General features: G+C 35.4%; 1 protein-coding gene across 1 annotated transcript in view; it reads left to right on the top strand.

The window, feature by feature from the left end:
- The first annotated feature begins 1,805 nt into the window (after positions 1-1,805).
- The window catches only part of LOC112026174 (protein transport protein SEC24 C), a 29,145-nt gene continuing 14,295 nt past the window's right edge, over positions 1,806-16,655 (top strand). The window contains 10 exon segments of the mRNA XM_065772134.1: positions 1,806-2,213; positions 2,216-2,776; positions 3,293-3,523; positions 3,744-3,818; positions 3,960-4,058; positions 4,721-4,832; positions 5,428-5,555; positions 6,021-6,140; positions 10,126-10,206; positions 16,491-16,568. Of these exon segments, the coding sequence (XP_065628206.1) occupies positions 2,145-2,213; positions 2,216-2,776; positions 3,293-3,523; positions 3,744-3,818; positions 3,960-4,058; positions 4,721-4,832; positions 5,428-5,555; positions 6,021-6,140; positions 10,126-10,206; positions 16,491-16,568 (1,554 nt within the window). The 5' untranslated portion in view covers positions 1,806-2,144.

Below are 16,655 nucleotides of genomic sequence, written 5' to 3' on the forward strand. Positions count from 1 at the left end.
CAATGGAGCATGTATTTGTGCTACCAAAACTAAGCAATAAATCATTGGGAATTTTTTCATGACAAAAAAAGAAAAGAAAAAAACATTGAGTACATTTAATCACCAACCCCTCATCAACCAGAAGATTCAACAGCCTATGATCAAAACCAAGTCATAAATTTGAAAGGTGCTCACGTGAATTGTAAACACGAAAATCAGTTTTTTTTTTTTTTTTTAAATTGATTTTGTTGTTTTTCATTGTTAGCCTCAATCTAAACCTCAAAATCAGTTTTTTAATGTTTGTTTCTTGTTTGGTTGCTAAAAAACTTAATCTTCTTCTTCTTCTTCTTTTTTTTTTTTTTTTTTTTTTTTTTTTTTTTTTTGTATTTGATTGCTTTGGTCATTGGTTGTTTAAAGTAAAGACTTTGAGTTATAATCTCACTGAACAAACAAAAAAAAAAAAGAGTACAAAATGTCAATATTTGAATTATTTCATTATTCGTTATTTCCGGGTCTTTTCGTTGCACTTACAACAAGAATCAATCACCAGTGTTTGGAGAAGCACCTGCATTGGGGAATAGAATGTGAAACAAAATTTTTGAGTTTAAAGTTAGTTTGCTTTCCCGAAATCAATGAATGGCTCTCAAGTACTAAATATTCCCAATAATTAATCACAATATTAATTTTTTTTAAAACCTAGCAAATAATTAATCACAATATTTACACCAACAAAAAAGATAAACAAATATTTCCAATATGTTGTAATAACATTAATCGAATTAGCCTTAGTACTACATATTCCCAATACTTAATCACAATATTATTATTTTTTTTAAAACCTAGCAAATAATTAATCACAATATTCACACTAACAAAAATAAAAATAAAAATTCCCAATATGTTGTAATAACATTAATCGAATTAGCATTAGCACTAAATATTCCCAATAATTAATCACAATATTAATTTTTTTAAACCTAGCAAATAATCATAAACTAACAAAAAAAAATTCCCAATATATAACATAACACAATAAATATATAACATAACTCAAGTACAAATTTATATAAAATATTACCTGTGAGAGAGTGTTGTGAGATTGGATTAATTTTGTTGAAGTGATTGTTGTGTGAGAGAGTGTGAGAGATGAGGAGAGTTGTGAAGGAGAGTGTGAGAGCTGTTGAAGCTGAAGGAGAGAGTGTGTGAGTGTGATTGAGTGAGAGGGACAGCTAAGGGGGGGGGGGGAGAGGCACCGCTAGGACCCACATGTTACACGTAGAGGGGTTGGTCACCATTCATAGAAATCGAGTTCTTTAGACTCGGTTTCCATTAAATAGAAATTGAGTCTAAAGGGCTCGAGTTCAGTATGCATGTGGCCAAAAAGCATGAAAAAGGCACCAGTGGGACCCACATATAAATCAAGTTTGTTAGGCTCGGATTTCATTTAATCAAACTCGAGTCCAAAAGACTCGATTTCAGTAAACCAGAAATCAAAGCTAAAGGGCTCGATTTGCATGCCGACGTGGACGATTTGTCCATCTCAGTTGCTTCTGCGATGGAAAAATCGAGACTCTCTCTCTCTCTCGTTGTTAGATAGCTAAATAGTTTTAAAAGTGTGCTAACTAACAAAATAGTTTGAGTTTTAGTATTATTTTCTTAAAAAAAAAAACCCGAAACGAAACGTTCCAAACGGCTCATTTTTAAAACGTTCCATATGCAATTTGTAAGAATTTATGTTCATTTTGTCTCGTTGCACACAACAGTACGACATTACTGTAGTCACTCCAAAGTCCAAAGTCCAAAGTCCAAAGTATATAATGTCTTTTTTTGGGTACACGCCCACTACTACTGAATAGAATACTCTGTGTCTAATCAGAGACAGTCAGCACAGTTCGCAGATTTTATACAATCCTACCATTCCAACCATCTCCGATCGCAGGTTTCACTCCTAAAAAACTTAAAATTTATGCTCTACACGTTTGCTTTCTTTCTCTAATCTTTGCTCCATTTCTGAAAGCTTAGTTTAGTTTTATCGTTGTTATTATTATCACTGTTATTTGTGGATATATATTTCCGAACATTCACTGCTCAAATTTACACAAGGGTTCATTGAAGAAGAACAACAACAAACAAAAAGGGGTTCTGGGTTTTGTTTTGATTGATCAATGGCATCTCATGTGCCTCCTGGGGCACCTAGACCTGCCAGCAATGCCAATAATCCTCCATCATCACAACCACCCCTAATTTTCGGGCTAATCCCAATTCATTAGCCGATAATATGCACAATTTGAATTTCAATTCTGCTGCCCCTAGAGCTCCCTCCCCTTTGCCCGGGACGCCATTTCCTAGACAGGCCACCCAACCACGACCTCCATCAGGACCCCCAGTTCCACTTACTTTTAGTCACCCTACGCCTAGAGCTCCCTCCCCTTCGATTGTTCCACCACCGGGTGCACGCCCACCTCCTTTTGTTTCGAGTGCATCAGGTGGTTTGGCGAGTAACGGGCAGCCGGTGTTTGCCTCAGGGGCATTGCCGGGTGGACAGTGGTTTCCTCCACTTGGCAGTGCACCACAACCCCCTGTCAGGCCTCCACCAACAATGGCAATGGCAATGGCAATGGCTCGAGCTCAGCCTCAGCCTCCAGCCACAACTTCTCGTCCCCTTATGGGCAGTTCACGGATCAGAGCTCCTCCAGTGCACCCAGCATCACCATTTTCAGCAGCACCACAAGCCAGACAGCCACCTACTGCTGGTTATCCTTATGGCCAGCCCACATGGCCCTTGCAACCTGGGCAGGTGAGCTTAGAAGTTTATTATTGTTGATGTCTTATAGTTTTTTTTTTTTTTGGATTGGTAATAAGAATTTTATTAAAAGAAAAGAAGGGCAAAGCCCAAGAAGGCATGCAATGCCAAAATTGATTTTTTAATTTTCATTGATGGAGAAATTTTTTATGGCTAGGATTTCATTTTCAGGTGCTATTTTACTGCTTATTATTAATTAGGGAAGCAGGAGTTCGTTTTTCATGTAAGATTGAACTTAAATGTACATTCAAGATAGTGCTATCTACTTAAAAGGCCTGCAATGCTAAAATTGTTAACTTTTGCTTATATTTGCTCTGTCAGGTGATTTGTGAGTTGGGTATATGGCTTGAGGCCCTTTTTCCTTGGCATAGGTAGTAAAAGGCTTAGGGTTCAATTTTGTAGGCTTTAGGTTCAAAAATTATGGTTCTATTGAAGTAATATTTCATGAGATTCTATGCTTCTCAATAAACCTAATGATCTCGATTTAATTTTTTTTTTTAATTGCTTTAGGGGGCTCCACCTCAACCAATTACTGGTTCTCCACAACCACCTAGAATGTTTGGAATGCCCCCACCACTACCAAATTGGTCTATGACCTCTGTATCACCTGCTGTGGGTCAAACTGGATCACCTGTGGCGGGGGCTTCAAAGATTGATCCCAACCAAATTCCTCGGCCCATTCCAGGTTCCTCAGTGATCTTGCATGAAACTCGTCAAGGCAATCAGGCCAATCCTCCTCCGGTAATATTTTTGTTGGAGCATGAACTCTATTTCCTTCTTGCTTTTTGTATTTCATAGTTTTTTTTGTTCCCGTTATTTAACTTGTGTTGCTTCTATACATTCATCTTATAAGGTCATTTAAACTGACATCTATAGGACTATACATTGTTGATTTTTTCTTTTCTTCTGACTTTTTGTTTCTATTCTAATTTCATGTTTTTCTTTTTGCCTTTTTGTAAAGCCTGCTACAAGTGATTACATTGTTAGAGACACTGGGAATTGCAGTCCACGATACATGAGGTGTACCATCAATCAGGTTGTTATCAATCAATTAACGAGATAGATTGGCAATTGTGTTTTTTTTCATGAATAAATATTTTAGCAGACTATAGGATGTCTATCTCATGGGCATTATCATTATTTTGTACTATTATTGATTTTTTTCTTGACATTTCAGATTCCATGCACTGATGATCTTTTGACAACATCAGGGATGCAGTTGGCTCTGATGGTCCAACCATTGGCCATTCCTCATCCATCTGAGGAGACTGTCCAAGTAATGAATGATTATTTCTATGTTAAACTTTCTGTACTTTTATCTTCTTCTTCTTCTTCGATAGGTACTTTTTTAACTAAGTAATACAAATAAAATGGTGTATCCCTAGTAGACAGTAAGTATACAAGAAATTTCTTGGTAAGTACTTTTGTTGTATTTTTATGCATTTACTTTAGGTTTAATTGTTTGTGGAAAGCAGTTACTAAGGGACAAAGGAAGCCTGACTTGTTTGATGAAGCTTGTGAATATTTTATACATTCTGTTGATGTAATCTCTTGCACAAATTAATTATCAGGTGGTTCTTGTAGGTTTGTGATGTCCATTGCTGTAGAGAAAATGTTGACCTGGTTCACTGTTTGCCATCATGTTTTGAAATGTAGATCTGAGAACTTTGATGTAGGATAAAAGTGGACCTGACTACTTTACACAAATGTGTGTGCGCGCTAAGTGTTTCATATTTTCTTTCTATTCCACTAAATTATTCTGTTTTCATACAAGGGAAATGAACATCATAATATTTTTCAAGTATCTGGAATCTCTCATATCTATGTAGTAGCGTTTGTAAACTATGCCACACTTCTATCTAATTTGGGTATCATTAAATTCCAGCAAATAAAAGTCTAAACATTTATCTAGTTTTCAATAACATGAAACTTTTATAGGTTGTGGATTTTGGGGAAAGTGGTCCTGTTCGATGTTCTCGTTGCAAAGGCTATATAAATCCTTTCATGAAGTTCATTGATCAGGGAAGGCGGTTCATCTGCAATTTTTGTGGTCAGTATAAATTATTACTGTATTGTTTTGTTTTTCGTAGAATGATAATTATTATTCTGTTTGCTTGTTTATATCTTATATAATCTAGAATCTATCCTCAACACTGGGGAACATCTTCACCTTCTCCCCCTATTACCAGCTTCTGGAAAAGGAAAATGAGAACTCTTATGTTTTGTTTTTCTTTTTTTAGTCAGTTTTTTTTCTTCCTGACATAGCTCACATTCTTCCATGGAGAAACTGTCCTTTGCTTGTTTTATTCTCTGTTAAAACTATGTGGAAGTTATTGGAATTGATAGACATTATTTATATTATGAGTTATCAAAATGTAACAGAGTCTTAGTTATGGTCTATGCTAACCATGATAGCCTCATGGGTGTTCAGCAATTTGACATTGATTTAGTCTTTGATTTATTGAAAAAAAAAAAACATTGATGTAGTCTTTAGCATCCAGAAAGACCCTATATAATCAAGTCAATCTCATTATTCATTGCTGTCAATGTCGTATGATTTTGGCTGTAGTTTGCCTTTATCACATGATCAACAGTCAATATGGTCATATCTTTATGGCATGTCACATGTGCCCTTTCTTTTGTAGGATTTACTGATGAAACTCCCCGTGAGTACCACTGCAATCTAGGTCCAGATGGTAGGCGTAGAGATGCTGATGAAAGGCCTGAACTGTGTAGAGGAACAGTTGAGTTTGTTGCTTCAAGGGAATACATGGTTAGTTAATATTTATGATCTGCTGAATTAACATGAAGAAGTAGCTGATTTTAACTTTCTCTATCCAGTTTATTTTTCTTCTTGTTGAACATTCTGATCAGCATGTCAGGTGCTTGTAACTTGTAAGTGTGCCTTTTTTATGTTTCAATTGCACACCACCTTAGTTTATAGTAAAAGGAAGATTTTATAAAAGTTGATCTATCATGGTTCTCTTCTCTTCCCTTTATATATTGTTTTTCTTGGTATTGCACAATTTTTATCCACTGAGTCTTTTGTACATGCAAAAAGAACACTGGTTTATGTGTTCAAAACATCATATTAAAGAACACATGTAACAGATGTCAAATAATATGTGTAACAGTGCCTGTGTCTAGACCTTGGGGAATTTACATTATAACTTTTTTTTTTTTTTTAATTACAAGTAATTTCCATTAGAACTTTATTTTTCCTTTTATTTGATTCCAGGTGCGTGATCCAATGCCAGCTGTGTATTTTTTCCTCATCGATGTATCCATGAATGCCATTCAAACTGGTGCAACTGCTGCCGCTTGTGGTGCAATCAATCAAGTTATTGCTGACCTTCCTGTGAGTTTTATGTCTATTTTATTTTTCAAAGGAAAAAAAATCTGGGTTAAAAGTTTTTTGTCTGTTTTCTGAATGTGCATTTGATTATAATAATGCAATCAACCAATTCATTTTTAACATAATATCCTTTCACATACACCTTACGTTTAGCGCAGACCACTCTGGAACCACTTCAATATATTTTTTTGATAAGTAAATATTTCATTAATTAAATGCAAAAGGGACGGCACCTATGTACACAGGATGTATACAAAAGTGACACCAACATTAAGAACTAAAAGTAAAACTCCCAAGCATCTCAGGAAGAATAGCAAAAAAGAACAAACCCGAAGCATTTTTCCACTCAAATAAAGTATTGAGGAATAAAAGCTTCAGATCATGTACACATATTTCACATCCTTCATATTCCTGGAATTCCTCTGCTGCCACATACCCCACATGAAACAATTGGGATCTAGCTCCAAATCACTACATTTCTTTATCTACCAAACTTATCTTGCTAACTTGCTAAGAAATCCACTTCAATTTATTCAAAGCATGTTCACAATGGCACTGTTGAAGCGAAGATAATGCTATCAAATTGTGATTTCGTATGCCAGGTCCTGTTTGAACTCCAATTCCCTAAAGCAATTGGGTCGTGAAAGCAGTGAATGTTCTCTTTTATAGACTTTTGAACTTCTTTTAACTCCCATTGTGCATGGTTGTCCAACATATAGTTTCCAAATCTCTATTTTGTAGTGGTACTTTGGGTTAAGTAATGTGTTTGAGCTTGGTGAACGAGTGTAATTAAAGTGTGTGTGTTTAGCAATTAGTTTGTTTCTCCCCCCACCCCCCCCCCCCCCCAAAAAAAAGAAAAGAAAACTTGATACAAAACATTGGCGTAAAATTAATTGACAACAATAAGTCTTGATGATTGACACTTATTATAAAATGAACCAACAGATTTTGCAGTTCTTTTATTTTTTACTTCAGATCTTCAATTATATGTTCGATAAATTTTCAATGTTAACAGTTATTTCATTTTAATTTCTCCAGCTGCAAAAAGTTGGCAAACCTACAAGCGTAAATTATAGAACAACTTTTGGAATTGACATGAAAGACAGAAAAACTTGGTTCATAGATAAAGTATGAAAAATGAAGTAAAGTATATCATATACTTTACAAAGTCAATCTAGAAAATAACAAGGCAGTATATAGTGGTACTGTGGTACCAAACCATAAGTTTTAAAGATAAACATATAAACAAGGAAAGAATGCTTCTGAGATTGAAAGTTTTAGGGCATTGGTTATTTTGGTTTGCATAGGGAAAGGATGCTATTTGCTAACATCCTCCTCCATTACCATCAGCTGCAACCACAGTCTTGTGATTGGGAGCAGCATCAAGTTGATCCTTTAGTGCATGGGCACATGATTAATGCACACGAGCTGATTAAATCTGAGACAGGTCTATAATGTGAGAGAAAGGGAGAGAACCAAATGTAGGAATTTTTTTTTATTTGTAATTTGTAAAAGAAATGGCTCCTACTGGGTCTGCATTCACTGCCAACGGGTTCCTACTGGCTACAAAATGGGAAACTAAAATGGAAGAAGCACATGTCATGAACAATGAAGTATAATATATAATTGAGAATCCCAAACAATGAAGGGAAGTATATAGCTGGGAATTTTAAATGATGCAAATAAAAAGTGTTTAATTCAATATAAAATAGTTTAAAAGTATTTGAAAATTAAGATGTTAACATGGAGAAGCTAGTTATTCGAAAGCTTCTGTGGTGGTAGTCATATAAAGAAAGTCCAAAATAAGCCTATTGCTGGAGAAATTATAAGATACACATGGTGGACAAGTGATGTGGTCCACCATTCCACTAAAAAACTTTCACTTGTTTAGAATTGTTAGTTAGAAAATTTTTTTAAACAGAAATTAATTACTGACTCAGCAATTTTAAACAAGTGAAAGTTTTTTAGCGGAATGGTGGACCACATCACTTGTCCACTAGAGGACTCTATAATTTCTCCTATTGCTGCCATTTTACCATTTCCAATAGGTCATTCTTGTCTTTCCAGACATTATAAGAATACGAGTACTTCTATCTTTTTTCTTGAGCTGAATACTTACCCTGCTTAAACTCAATAAAATCATTGCTTGCTTTTAGCCTTAAAATAATGTAATGTGGAATTTCTCTATGAATTTTCACTTGCTAAAATTAGATCAGACTGTATATATCTTTTCTTAGTTGTCTTAGAGGTCCAAAATGATTTTAGAGGTGTATCAAGTCATTATTGTGGTGCTTCCATGTAGTGAGGGTCCAGATGGATTGTGATGGTGTTTGAGAGGCATTTGGGTGTTTGATGTTCTGTCTTCTATGGTTTGTTGTGAGGCGGCCCAAGGGAGATTTCTTTTCCCTGAATAGGAATTTGGTGTACCAAAACACTATAGCGAGTAGCTCCTTTTTTTTTTTTTTTTTTTTTTTTTTTTTTTTTTTTTTTTGTGTGTGTGTGTGTGGACTGTAGCACAGGGGACAATTCTAACCAATGATAACCTCAAAAAAAAGTGTATCACTTTGGTTGATTGGTGCTACATGTGTAGATGTAGTGGAGAGTTGGTGGATTTCTGTTACTGCACTGTGATTTTGCTTATGTACTGTGGGGCTATGTTTTTGGCATCTTTGGAGAAAACTGGGTGATGTTGCATAGAGTGATTGATCTGCAAGTTCGTTGGTGGAATTGGTTTGAGAAGCATTCTTCTGTTGTGTGGAATTTAGCTCCTTTGTGTCTGATGTGGCTTTTGTGAAGGGGGAAAAACTTTTGCCCTTATGAAGATGTGGAAATCTCAGAAGTGCAGTTGTAGCTTTCTTTTCTCAGATTACCCTGTTGATGGTCCACTGTCATGGGTCTCAATGACAGTGGTATCCTAATAGAATTTGCTAATTCAATTTCATTCTGCTTGTAATTCTTTGATAGCAATTCTTTTGGCTATTTTGTGCTTTGTGTTGATCATGATGGGTTTCATTGCAATGAAGTCTGTTTCTTATAAAAACAAAAGTCTTGGGGGAAGATTTTGACTAATGATATTCTTAGAAAGAGAGGAATCACACTAGTAGATTGATGCTGTTTATGTGTAATGTGTAATGGGCAGTCGGTGGATCATTCGTTGCTTCCTTGTAATTTTGCCTGTGTTGTGGGCTGTGTATTTTGTTTTTTTGGAGTTAATTGGGTGTTGCAACATAGAGTATTTGATTTACCGGTTGGGAGAATGAATTGTTTTGGTAAACAGTTGTCTGCCCTGTGGAAATTAGCTCTTTTGTGCCTGATGTAGCTTTTGTGGCGTGAGAGGAATTCTTGCACCTTCAAAGATGTGGAATGTTTAGAAGCACAGTTGAGGCTTTCATTTCTTAGATTACTTAGTGAATCGTAGGTTGTTCTGGGTTTTAGCAACAATGGTTCCACACTGAGTTCACTAATTCAGTATCCCTTAATTGTAATTCTTAGGATATAATTCTTTAGACTATCTTGTGCTTTGTATGGTTCATGAGATAATTTTTTTGAAATAAAACCATTTTACTTATATATATATATATTTGTTGAAGGGTCGTCTTTGCCTTAGTTGTATGTCTGTCGACTTTTTTTTATGTTCAATCAATTCTTGCACCACATTTTGATTGTCTGATTGATACAGTCAATAAGGAAAATAATGGGAGCTTATCCCTCTAGCTTGTAATGTTCTCATGTTACTATATAATATCATATACTATTGAAAATGTATCTTCTTGCTTGTGAGACTTTTCTACCCCTTATTGGTGAAGTCTTGGCAGATATCGTTGAGTGTTATTTGTAGTCGTTCCAAGAATCTATCATTCTCTTTTGGTTTGCTTTAATTGAAGTTTATTCATACAATTGTAAAATAGAAGAAAATTTTTCTGACTACTGTATTTGTTCATTTATTTATTGATTGATAATTGGTGTATTGATGATTTTGTTGTTGCAGGAAGGTCCTCGAACAATGGTGGGAATTGCAACATTTGACTCAACAATCCATTTTTACAATTTGAAGCGTGCATTACAGCAGGTTAATAATGTAGTTGCAAGCCTTCCAAAACTTCAGTTAATGGGTTGCAAATTAATATTTTTGTTTCATTTTTGTGATAAAAAATTATTTCTTTTGTACTTATAAAAAAGGCTTTATCTTTGTATTGAACTTAAATGATTTTATGAAGAGAAGACGGCACACCCATTATATCTGCTTGGTATATTAAAAAAAAAAAAATTGTGGTTGCAATCAACTATATATCCATGCATACTGCAATGAATAATTATTTTGCACCATAATCTGTATGCATTTATTTTGATTTTTGGGACTGCATTAGGGGGGGGGGGGATGATACAAGATAGAAGCTTTAATGGGCTCTAATACCAATTTTGATATAGGATCTTTAGAAATTCAGCGCTAAATTAGGATTCTTGATGACATGTTGAAGGGTTCTCAAATGGGGTTTGATTTTTAAGGGGGTTAGGTTGGTATAGGCAATAAAGGGATTGGATTTTGATTGAATTTGATGGCTGTTGGTGTCAAACAGTAAATAGAATGAAAAGCAAAGAAAGATAAACCCTAGGCAATCACACCTAGTTTCCCTAGGCAATCACATTAAGGAAGTAGAAGGCAGTTGAATGTGGATGTGGTTCCAAATATAGGGGAGTTGGTTGATGTTCTAGGGTGTAAGCAAGGTTTGCTCCCAATCAAATATTTAGGTTTCCCTTTGGGTGCTAAATTCAAAGAGAAGACGATTTAGAATCCAATTCTTGAGAAGGTAGAGAGGAGGTTAGCTGGATGGAATCATTTATATCTCTCTCTAAATTAGAGAGAGATATAAATGATTACACTCTATACAATTTACTGACTTATTGCTTGTCATTATTTCCTATCCCTGTTAGGGCTTCAACAGAGCTTTCTTTGGAGTGGTTTGGGGATGAGTCCAAATTTCATTTGGTCAAGTGGTCTAAATATTTGTGCTCCTTTACAGTATGGGGGTTTGGCTATTAGGAGTTTGTGATGTTTTAATGAAGTTTTGTTGGGAAAATGGTTGTGGAGATTTGGAATTGAGAAAGAGGCATTGTGGACGAGGGTGATAGGGGTTAAGTATGGCTGTGAGGGAGCTGGCTGGTGCTCTAATTCTGTTACAGGTCCACATGGAGTGAGTCTGTGGAAGACTATAAGATGTGGTTGGCCTAATTTTTCACAATACATTTAGTTTGAGGTTAGGGATGGGTCTGGACTGAAGTTTTGGCATGACCTGTGGTGTAGGGAGAGCCCCTTAAAGATGTATTTTCTAGAGTTATTCAGAATCAATCGTGATAAGAAGGCTTATGTGGCAACTGTTATGAAGTTTCCAAAGGTCCCATCTAGAGTTGCTTTCTTGTCTGGACTGCAACTTTGGGGAAAATTCTGACGGTGGATAATTTACGAAAAGGAATGTTTGGATTTGGAGCTAGTGTTTTAGGTGCAAAGGAAGTGGGGAAGTCAGTAGACCATCCGTCACTTCATTGTCCTATGGCTATTGAGTTATGATATATGGTTTTTGTCATATTTGATATCCATTGGGTGATGTTGAGGACTATAGTTGATCTATTAGCTTGTTGGCAAGGAAAGTTTAGGCATCATTGTAATGGATATTTGGAAGTTTGGGCATCATTGTAAGGGTGATATTTGGAAGGCAGACCCTCATCATTTGATGTGGTGTATTTGGCAAGCGAGGAATAATTGGAGTTTTGAGGACTTAGAGAGGACTTTACCGGATCAGAATTTTTTTTTATTTAGAACTTGATTGGATTGGATGTCAGCTGTCAGAAGTCACTCTTTATTTTCAGTTTGTGATTTGATAGATGATTGTAATTTTTAAATGCTTGACTGTTTTTGGTCCCCAATTGTATACATCCTATATACTTAGGTGACTATATTTTGGTTCAATACAATTTCATTATTTATCAAAAAAAAAATTCATTAAATTCAATCTCTCCATCTATTTTATTGACTATACAAAAGCCTTTATACAGGTTATTGCCAATCCCTTTCCTAGAAAGACTAGCACTCCTAATAATGCAGCCATCGAAGATTAACTTGCTACCATTTCACAAATTTGTCTAGTCAAGGTTTCTTTTGTGGGGCCCACATTTGAAGTCCAATTAAAGTATAATTTGTATGGTTTTAAAGGTCTAGTTATTTGTGTTTTAGAGATAAAACGGTTTTTTATTTGGGTTTTAAATTTATTAGTTATGGTTAATTTTGTATATAGGAGGAAGATTTGTAATTTCAGCAATCCCCGTGAATTAAGGGTATTTAGTAATTAAGTTGAGTCTTGAATTTTATAGGAAATCGTAAATATCTTAGGTTTATTTTCTTTGAGTCTAAGTCAATCTTCTATCAGGTTTTTTAAAATAGGGTTGTTTATAAAAGATATACCTAGAAAAGTGAAGTTTTAAAAGTGGTATTTTGAAAAACTGTGGTTTGATATCATATTACCAAACAAACATCTAATACTACTAATACAAGAAAGAGCACTGATATATATTTGTGTTCAATGTACTCAAAGAAGAGATGGAATTGATTAATAAAAATATTGAGTTTTTTGAGCATTGAGGTATGTTAACCTTCCTGTGATATTTTCTCCTTTTCTCTTCTCTTTCTTATGGTACTGTTCATAGATAATATACATTCAGTCTACAAACACCATAAAGCCATCTATTTCCTTCTTCCTTACAACCCCATTACCCTTGGCAAAGCTTACTTTGTTTAGTCGATTTGCTTTTGACAATCTTAAGTTTGGAACAACATGAGGACTTTCTAACATTGTAAAGTGCATTTGAGTTTCAATGATGGATTTTGACAAATATCTAGTTATATTATTTGAATGTTGAGGAAATGATGTAAATGTTACTTATCCAAAAAAGAAGGATGTATGTCTTTTTTTTTAAACGCAGCCAATGGGTCTTGAACCTACAACTTTATTCTCCTCCTTACTCTTACAAGTAGAAGAGGTTCCATTTGAGTTAGAGCTCATTGGTTTCTTTTTATAACTTTATAGGGGATAGTTCTATCCCTAAAAAGCACGAACATGACAAGATTGCCAATGTGTCACCACATGTCGAGGACGCAGCTGCATGCATTTCTATATAGTGCTGAAAAGTTAACATTAATTTTTTATTTCAAACATGGTCAAGACACAATGCAGACCCATGGTCAAGATGCAGCAGAAACATGTTCATGACATAGTCTCAACATGGCAACTAATGAATTTTTTTTTTTCTGAGAGAGAGAGAGAGAGAGAGTCAAGTCTCCCAACGTACTTTTTATCTCTTTTTACTATTCCTAAAGCTATGGCTGCTAGATTGGAAAATATTCAAATGAATTTTCTTTGGGGGTCTTATGAAGGGAGTTTCAAATATCCTTAGGTGACTTGGGAAAATGTGTGTTTACCCGTTGAGATGGGTGGTTTGGGGATAAGAAGTGTGGTATCATTTAATCAAGCTTTATTAGGAAAATGGCTGTGGAGATATGGTCATGAAGTTACCCATCGCTAGCGTCAAGTTATCTCCACAAAATATGGTGAGGGTCAAGGGGGGTGGAGTACTAAAGTTTGCAGGAGGACTCATGGGTGTGGCCTATGGAGAAGCATTAATGAAGGGTGGGAGAGCTTTTCTAAGCATCTTTCTTTTGTAGTGGGTGAAGGCACTTGTATCCGCTTTTGGCCTGATAGGTGGATTGGTGATAGTACTCTAAAAGATCTCTATCCTGAGCTCTATGTGTGTTTAGCGGTCAAGGATGCTTGTATCTCTAAGGTTTTGTGGATTTCGGAAGGGGGTATTGGTAGAGTGTGGGATTTAAGGTTTTCTAGAGCTTTTGAAGATTGGGAGCTAGCTGCATTTTATTCTCTACTTCAGCTTATCCAAACTCGTATTCCTCAGGGTGATAGGAGAGATACTCTTTGTTGGCGGTTGAAAGGTGATGGTAAGTTTGACGACTGGTCTTACTATCATGTGATTCGGGGTACTTCGAATTCTTTGTTTCCTTGGAAGGGTGTTTGGAAACCAAAGATTCCTAAGCGCGTGGCATTCTTTTTGTGGACAGCTTCACATGGTCGGATACTCAGTTTGGATAATCTAATGCTTAAGGGTCACCCTTTGGCTAATTGGTGTTGTATGTGTTGTTGTGATGGGGAGTTAGTAGACCACCTTCTTCTTCATCTTCCTGTTACTCATTCCTTATGGACTTTTATGCTTCAGGCTTTTGGTATTCATTGGGTTATGCCAAGATTGGTGGCGGGTTTGTTATCTTGTTGGCATTAGTGGCTTGGGAAGCATAATTCGAACATTTGGAATTTGGTTCCAGGGCGCTTAATGTGGATTGTGTTGTTGGAACGAAATTGTCGTTCCTTTGAGGACAATGAGAAGACATTGGATGAGTTAAAGGTTTTATGCCAACGTAGTCTTTTGGAGTGGTCTTGTTGTTGGGGTTTTACTGATTGTTTTTCTCTCTTTGAGTTTATGTCTTTTTGTTGTTCATCATCATGAACAACTTGTACTTTTCCTTATTTACTCTTTAATAATAGTTTTCTGATTACCTATCGAGAGAGAGAGAGAGAGAGAGAGAGAGTGAGTGAGTGAACGGAAAATGGGTCAAAACTGATGATCAAGCAGTACGATGATTGCTCAAAGCTCATTGGTGCTCTCTCTCTCTGGCGATCTCTTGCTTCTCTGTGTTTTATGCGCTTGAGGTCCATAAGCGTTAGTTATGTACACCGTCACAGTCAACCACTTCAGTAATTGTGAAATTTGTTGTAAAAAAAGTTGTGTCCAAGGCATTACCAATTTTACCAGCCCTCCCTAATGGCTACTTAATTTTTTTCTTTTATATTTTGAAACGTTATTATCCTTATCCTTTTGACTAGGATAATTTGTTCTAATTTCTTTTTTCTTTCTTCTTTTATTTTCAATACTGTCATTAAAATGTCATTGCTCTTTACTTTTTCTTTATTTTAATTTCTCTTTATTAAAACAAGGTTATTATTGTTTTTAAATTAATTTCTGTTTTAAAACATTTTGATGGTTGTTACTTACTTATTCTAGAACCTAAATTAAATTTAGATATGCATAAAAATATATTCAATATACATAAAAATAGATATTAAGTAATTAATATATATGTCCCTTGTCAGTGTTGGTGTCCTTGTTTGTACTTCTTTTTGTTATCCTTTATTTAAATTTGTTGTGGCATAAATTAATGTTGTTCAACATGTGCGTCGCTAGGGCCTAGGTGAATCATTTTGAGATGTATTTGTTTGTTTGTTTTCTTTTTTTCTTTTTTTTTTTTTCACCAGTGGAGAGAGAAATAATTACACATTAAAGGGGAGGAGAGGAAGCCAGATAGTGACACTCTGAATGTTCTCTCAAATTGTAAAAGAATGACTGGCAAGTTAGAAAAAAGGTTCCAAAGTAGAATGGGCATGAAAGGAGGTGAAGCTGCTTAGTGACTCTATTGAACTATTGTTGCCTGTGAAGAGATTGGTTTGCAGTCTTTGAACTTAGACATCCTTCTGAACCTTTTTCTGCCCCACACCCCTCCTCCCCCCTCCCCCTTCCCGGCCTTCCTGTCTCTGCTGCTAGCTAGATGAATCATTTAAGAAGCATTTTTTTTGTTTTTTATTTTTCATGGGTAGAGAGAGAAATAATCACACATTTTAGGGGAGGTGAAGCTGCATAGTGACTAAAAACCTTCCCTCAAATTGTAAAAGAATGACTGGTAAGTTAGAGAAATGTTCTTACACACTTATTATTACCTTATTTACCTATCAAAAAAAGTTAGAAAATGGTTCTAAAGTAGAATGGGCACAAAACGAAGTGAAGCTGCATAGTGACACTATTGTACTATTGTTGCTCGTGAAGAAATTGGTTTGCAGTCTTTGAAATTAGAAAGCCTTCTGTTATATTGTATATTGGCAAGTGGCTAAGATTGAAAGAATGCTGATGCATTGATGAGGCATTTCAGGGTGTTGTTTGTGTCTGTTGGTTGGGCATCTTTTCTGCCTTTTGGATTATTATAATTGTAGTACCATGAGGGAGATTGATGGGCTTGAAGTAGGGGACCTAGGCTTTATTTCAGTTTTTTTATATATATATAGTTAGTCCATATCATTATTTGCCATTATGACAAAATGTAGCAAACTTTTTATTTATTATCTCAAATGTATTTTGATTGGACTTCTGTTTCTTATATGGTATATTTACTAAATTTTTGTAGTTATGGGTAGCTCTGACTGAAAAAGTTTGAGACAGATTTTTATGTTCAATATGTGTTTGCAGCCACTGATGCTTGTTGTTCCTGATGTACAAGATGTTTATACTCCTTTGCAAACTGATGTTGTTGTTCAGCTTTCTGAGGTTAGCCTTTTATCTGTTAAGTTTATTTATTTTTTTTAAATGCACTATGTTGATGTGAGGCAAGCTATTTACAATTACTGGTATGTC

Source organism: Quercus suber, unplaced genomic scaffold (assembly GCF_002906115.3).
Source record: "Quercus suber isolate HL8 unplaced genomic scaffold, Cork oak 2.0 scaffold_54, whole genome shotgun sequence".
Taxonomy (NCBI): domain Eukaryota; kingdom Viridiplantae; phylum Streptophyta; class Magnoliopsida; order Fagales; family Fagaceae; genus Quercus; species Quercus suber.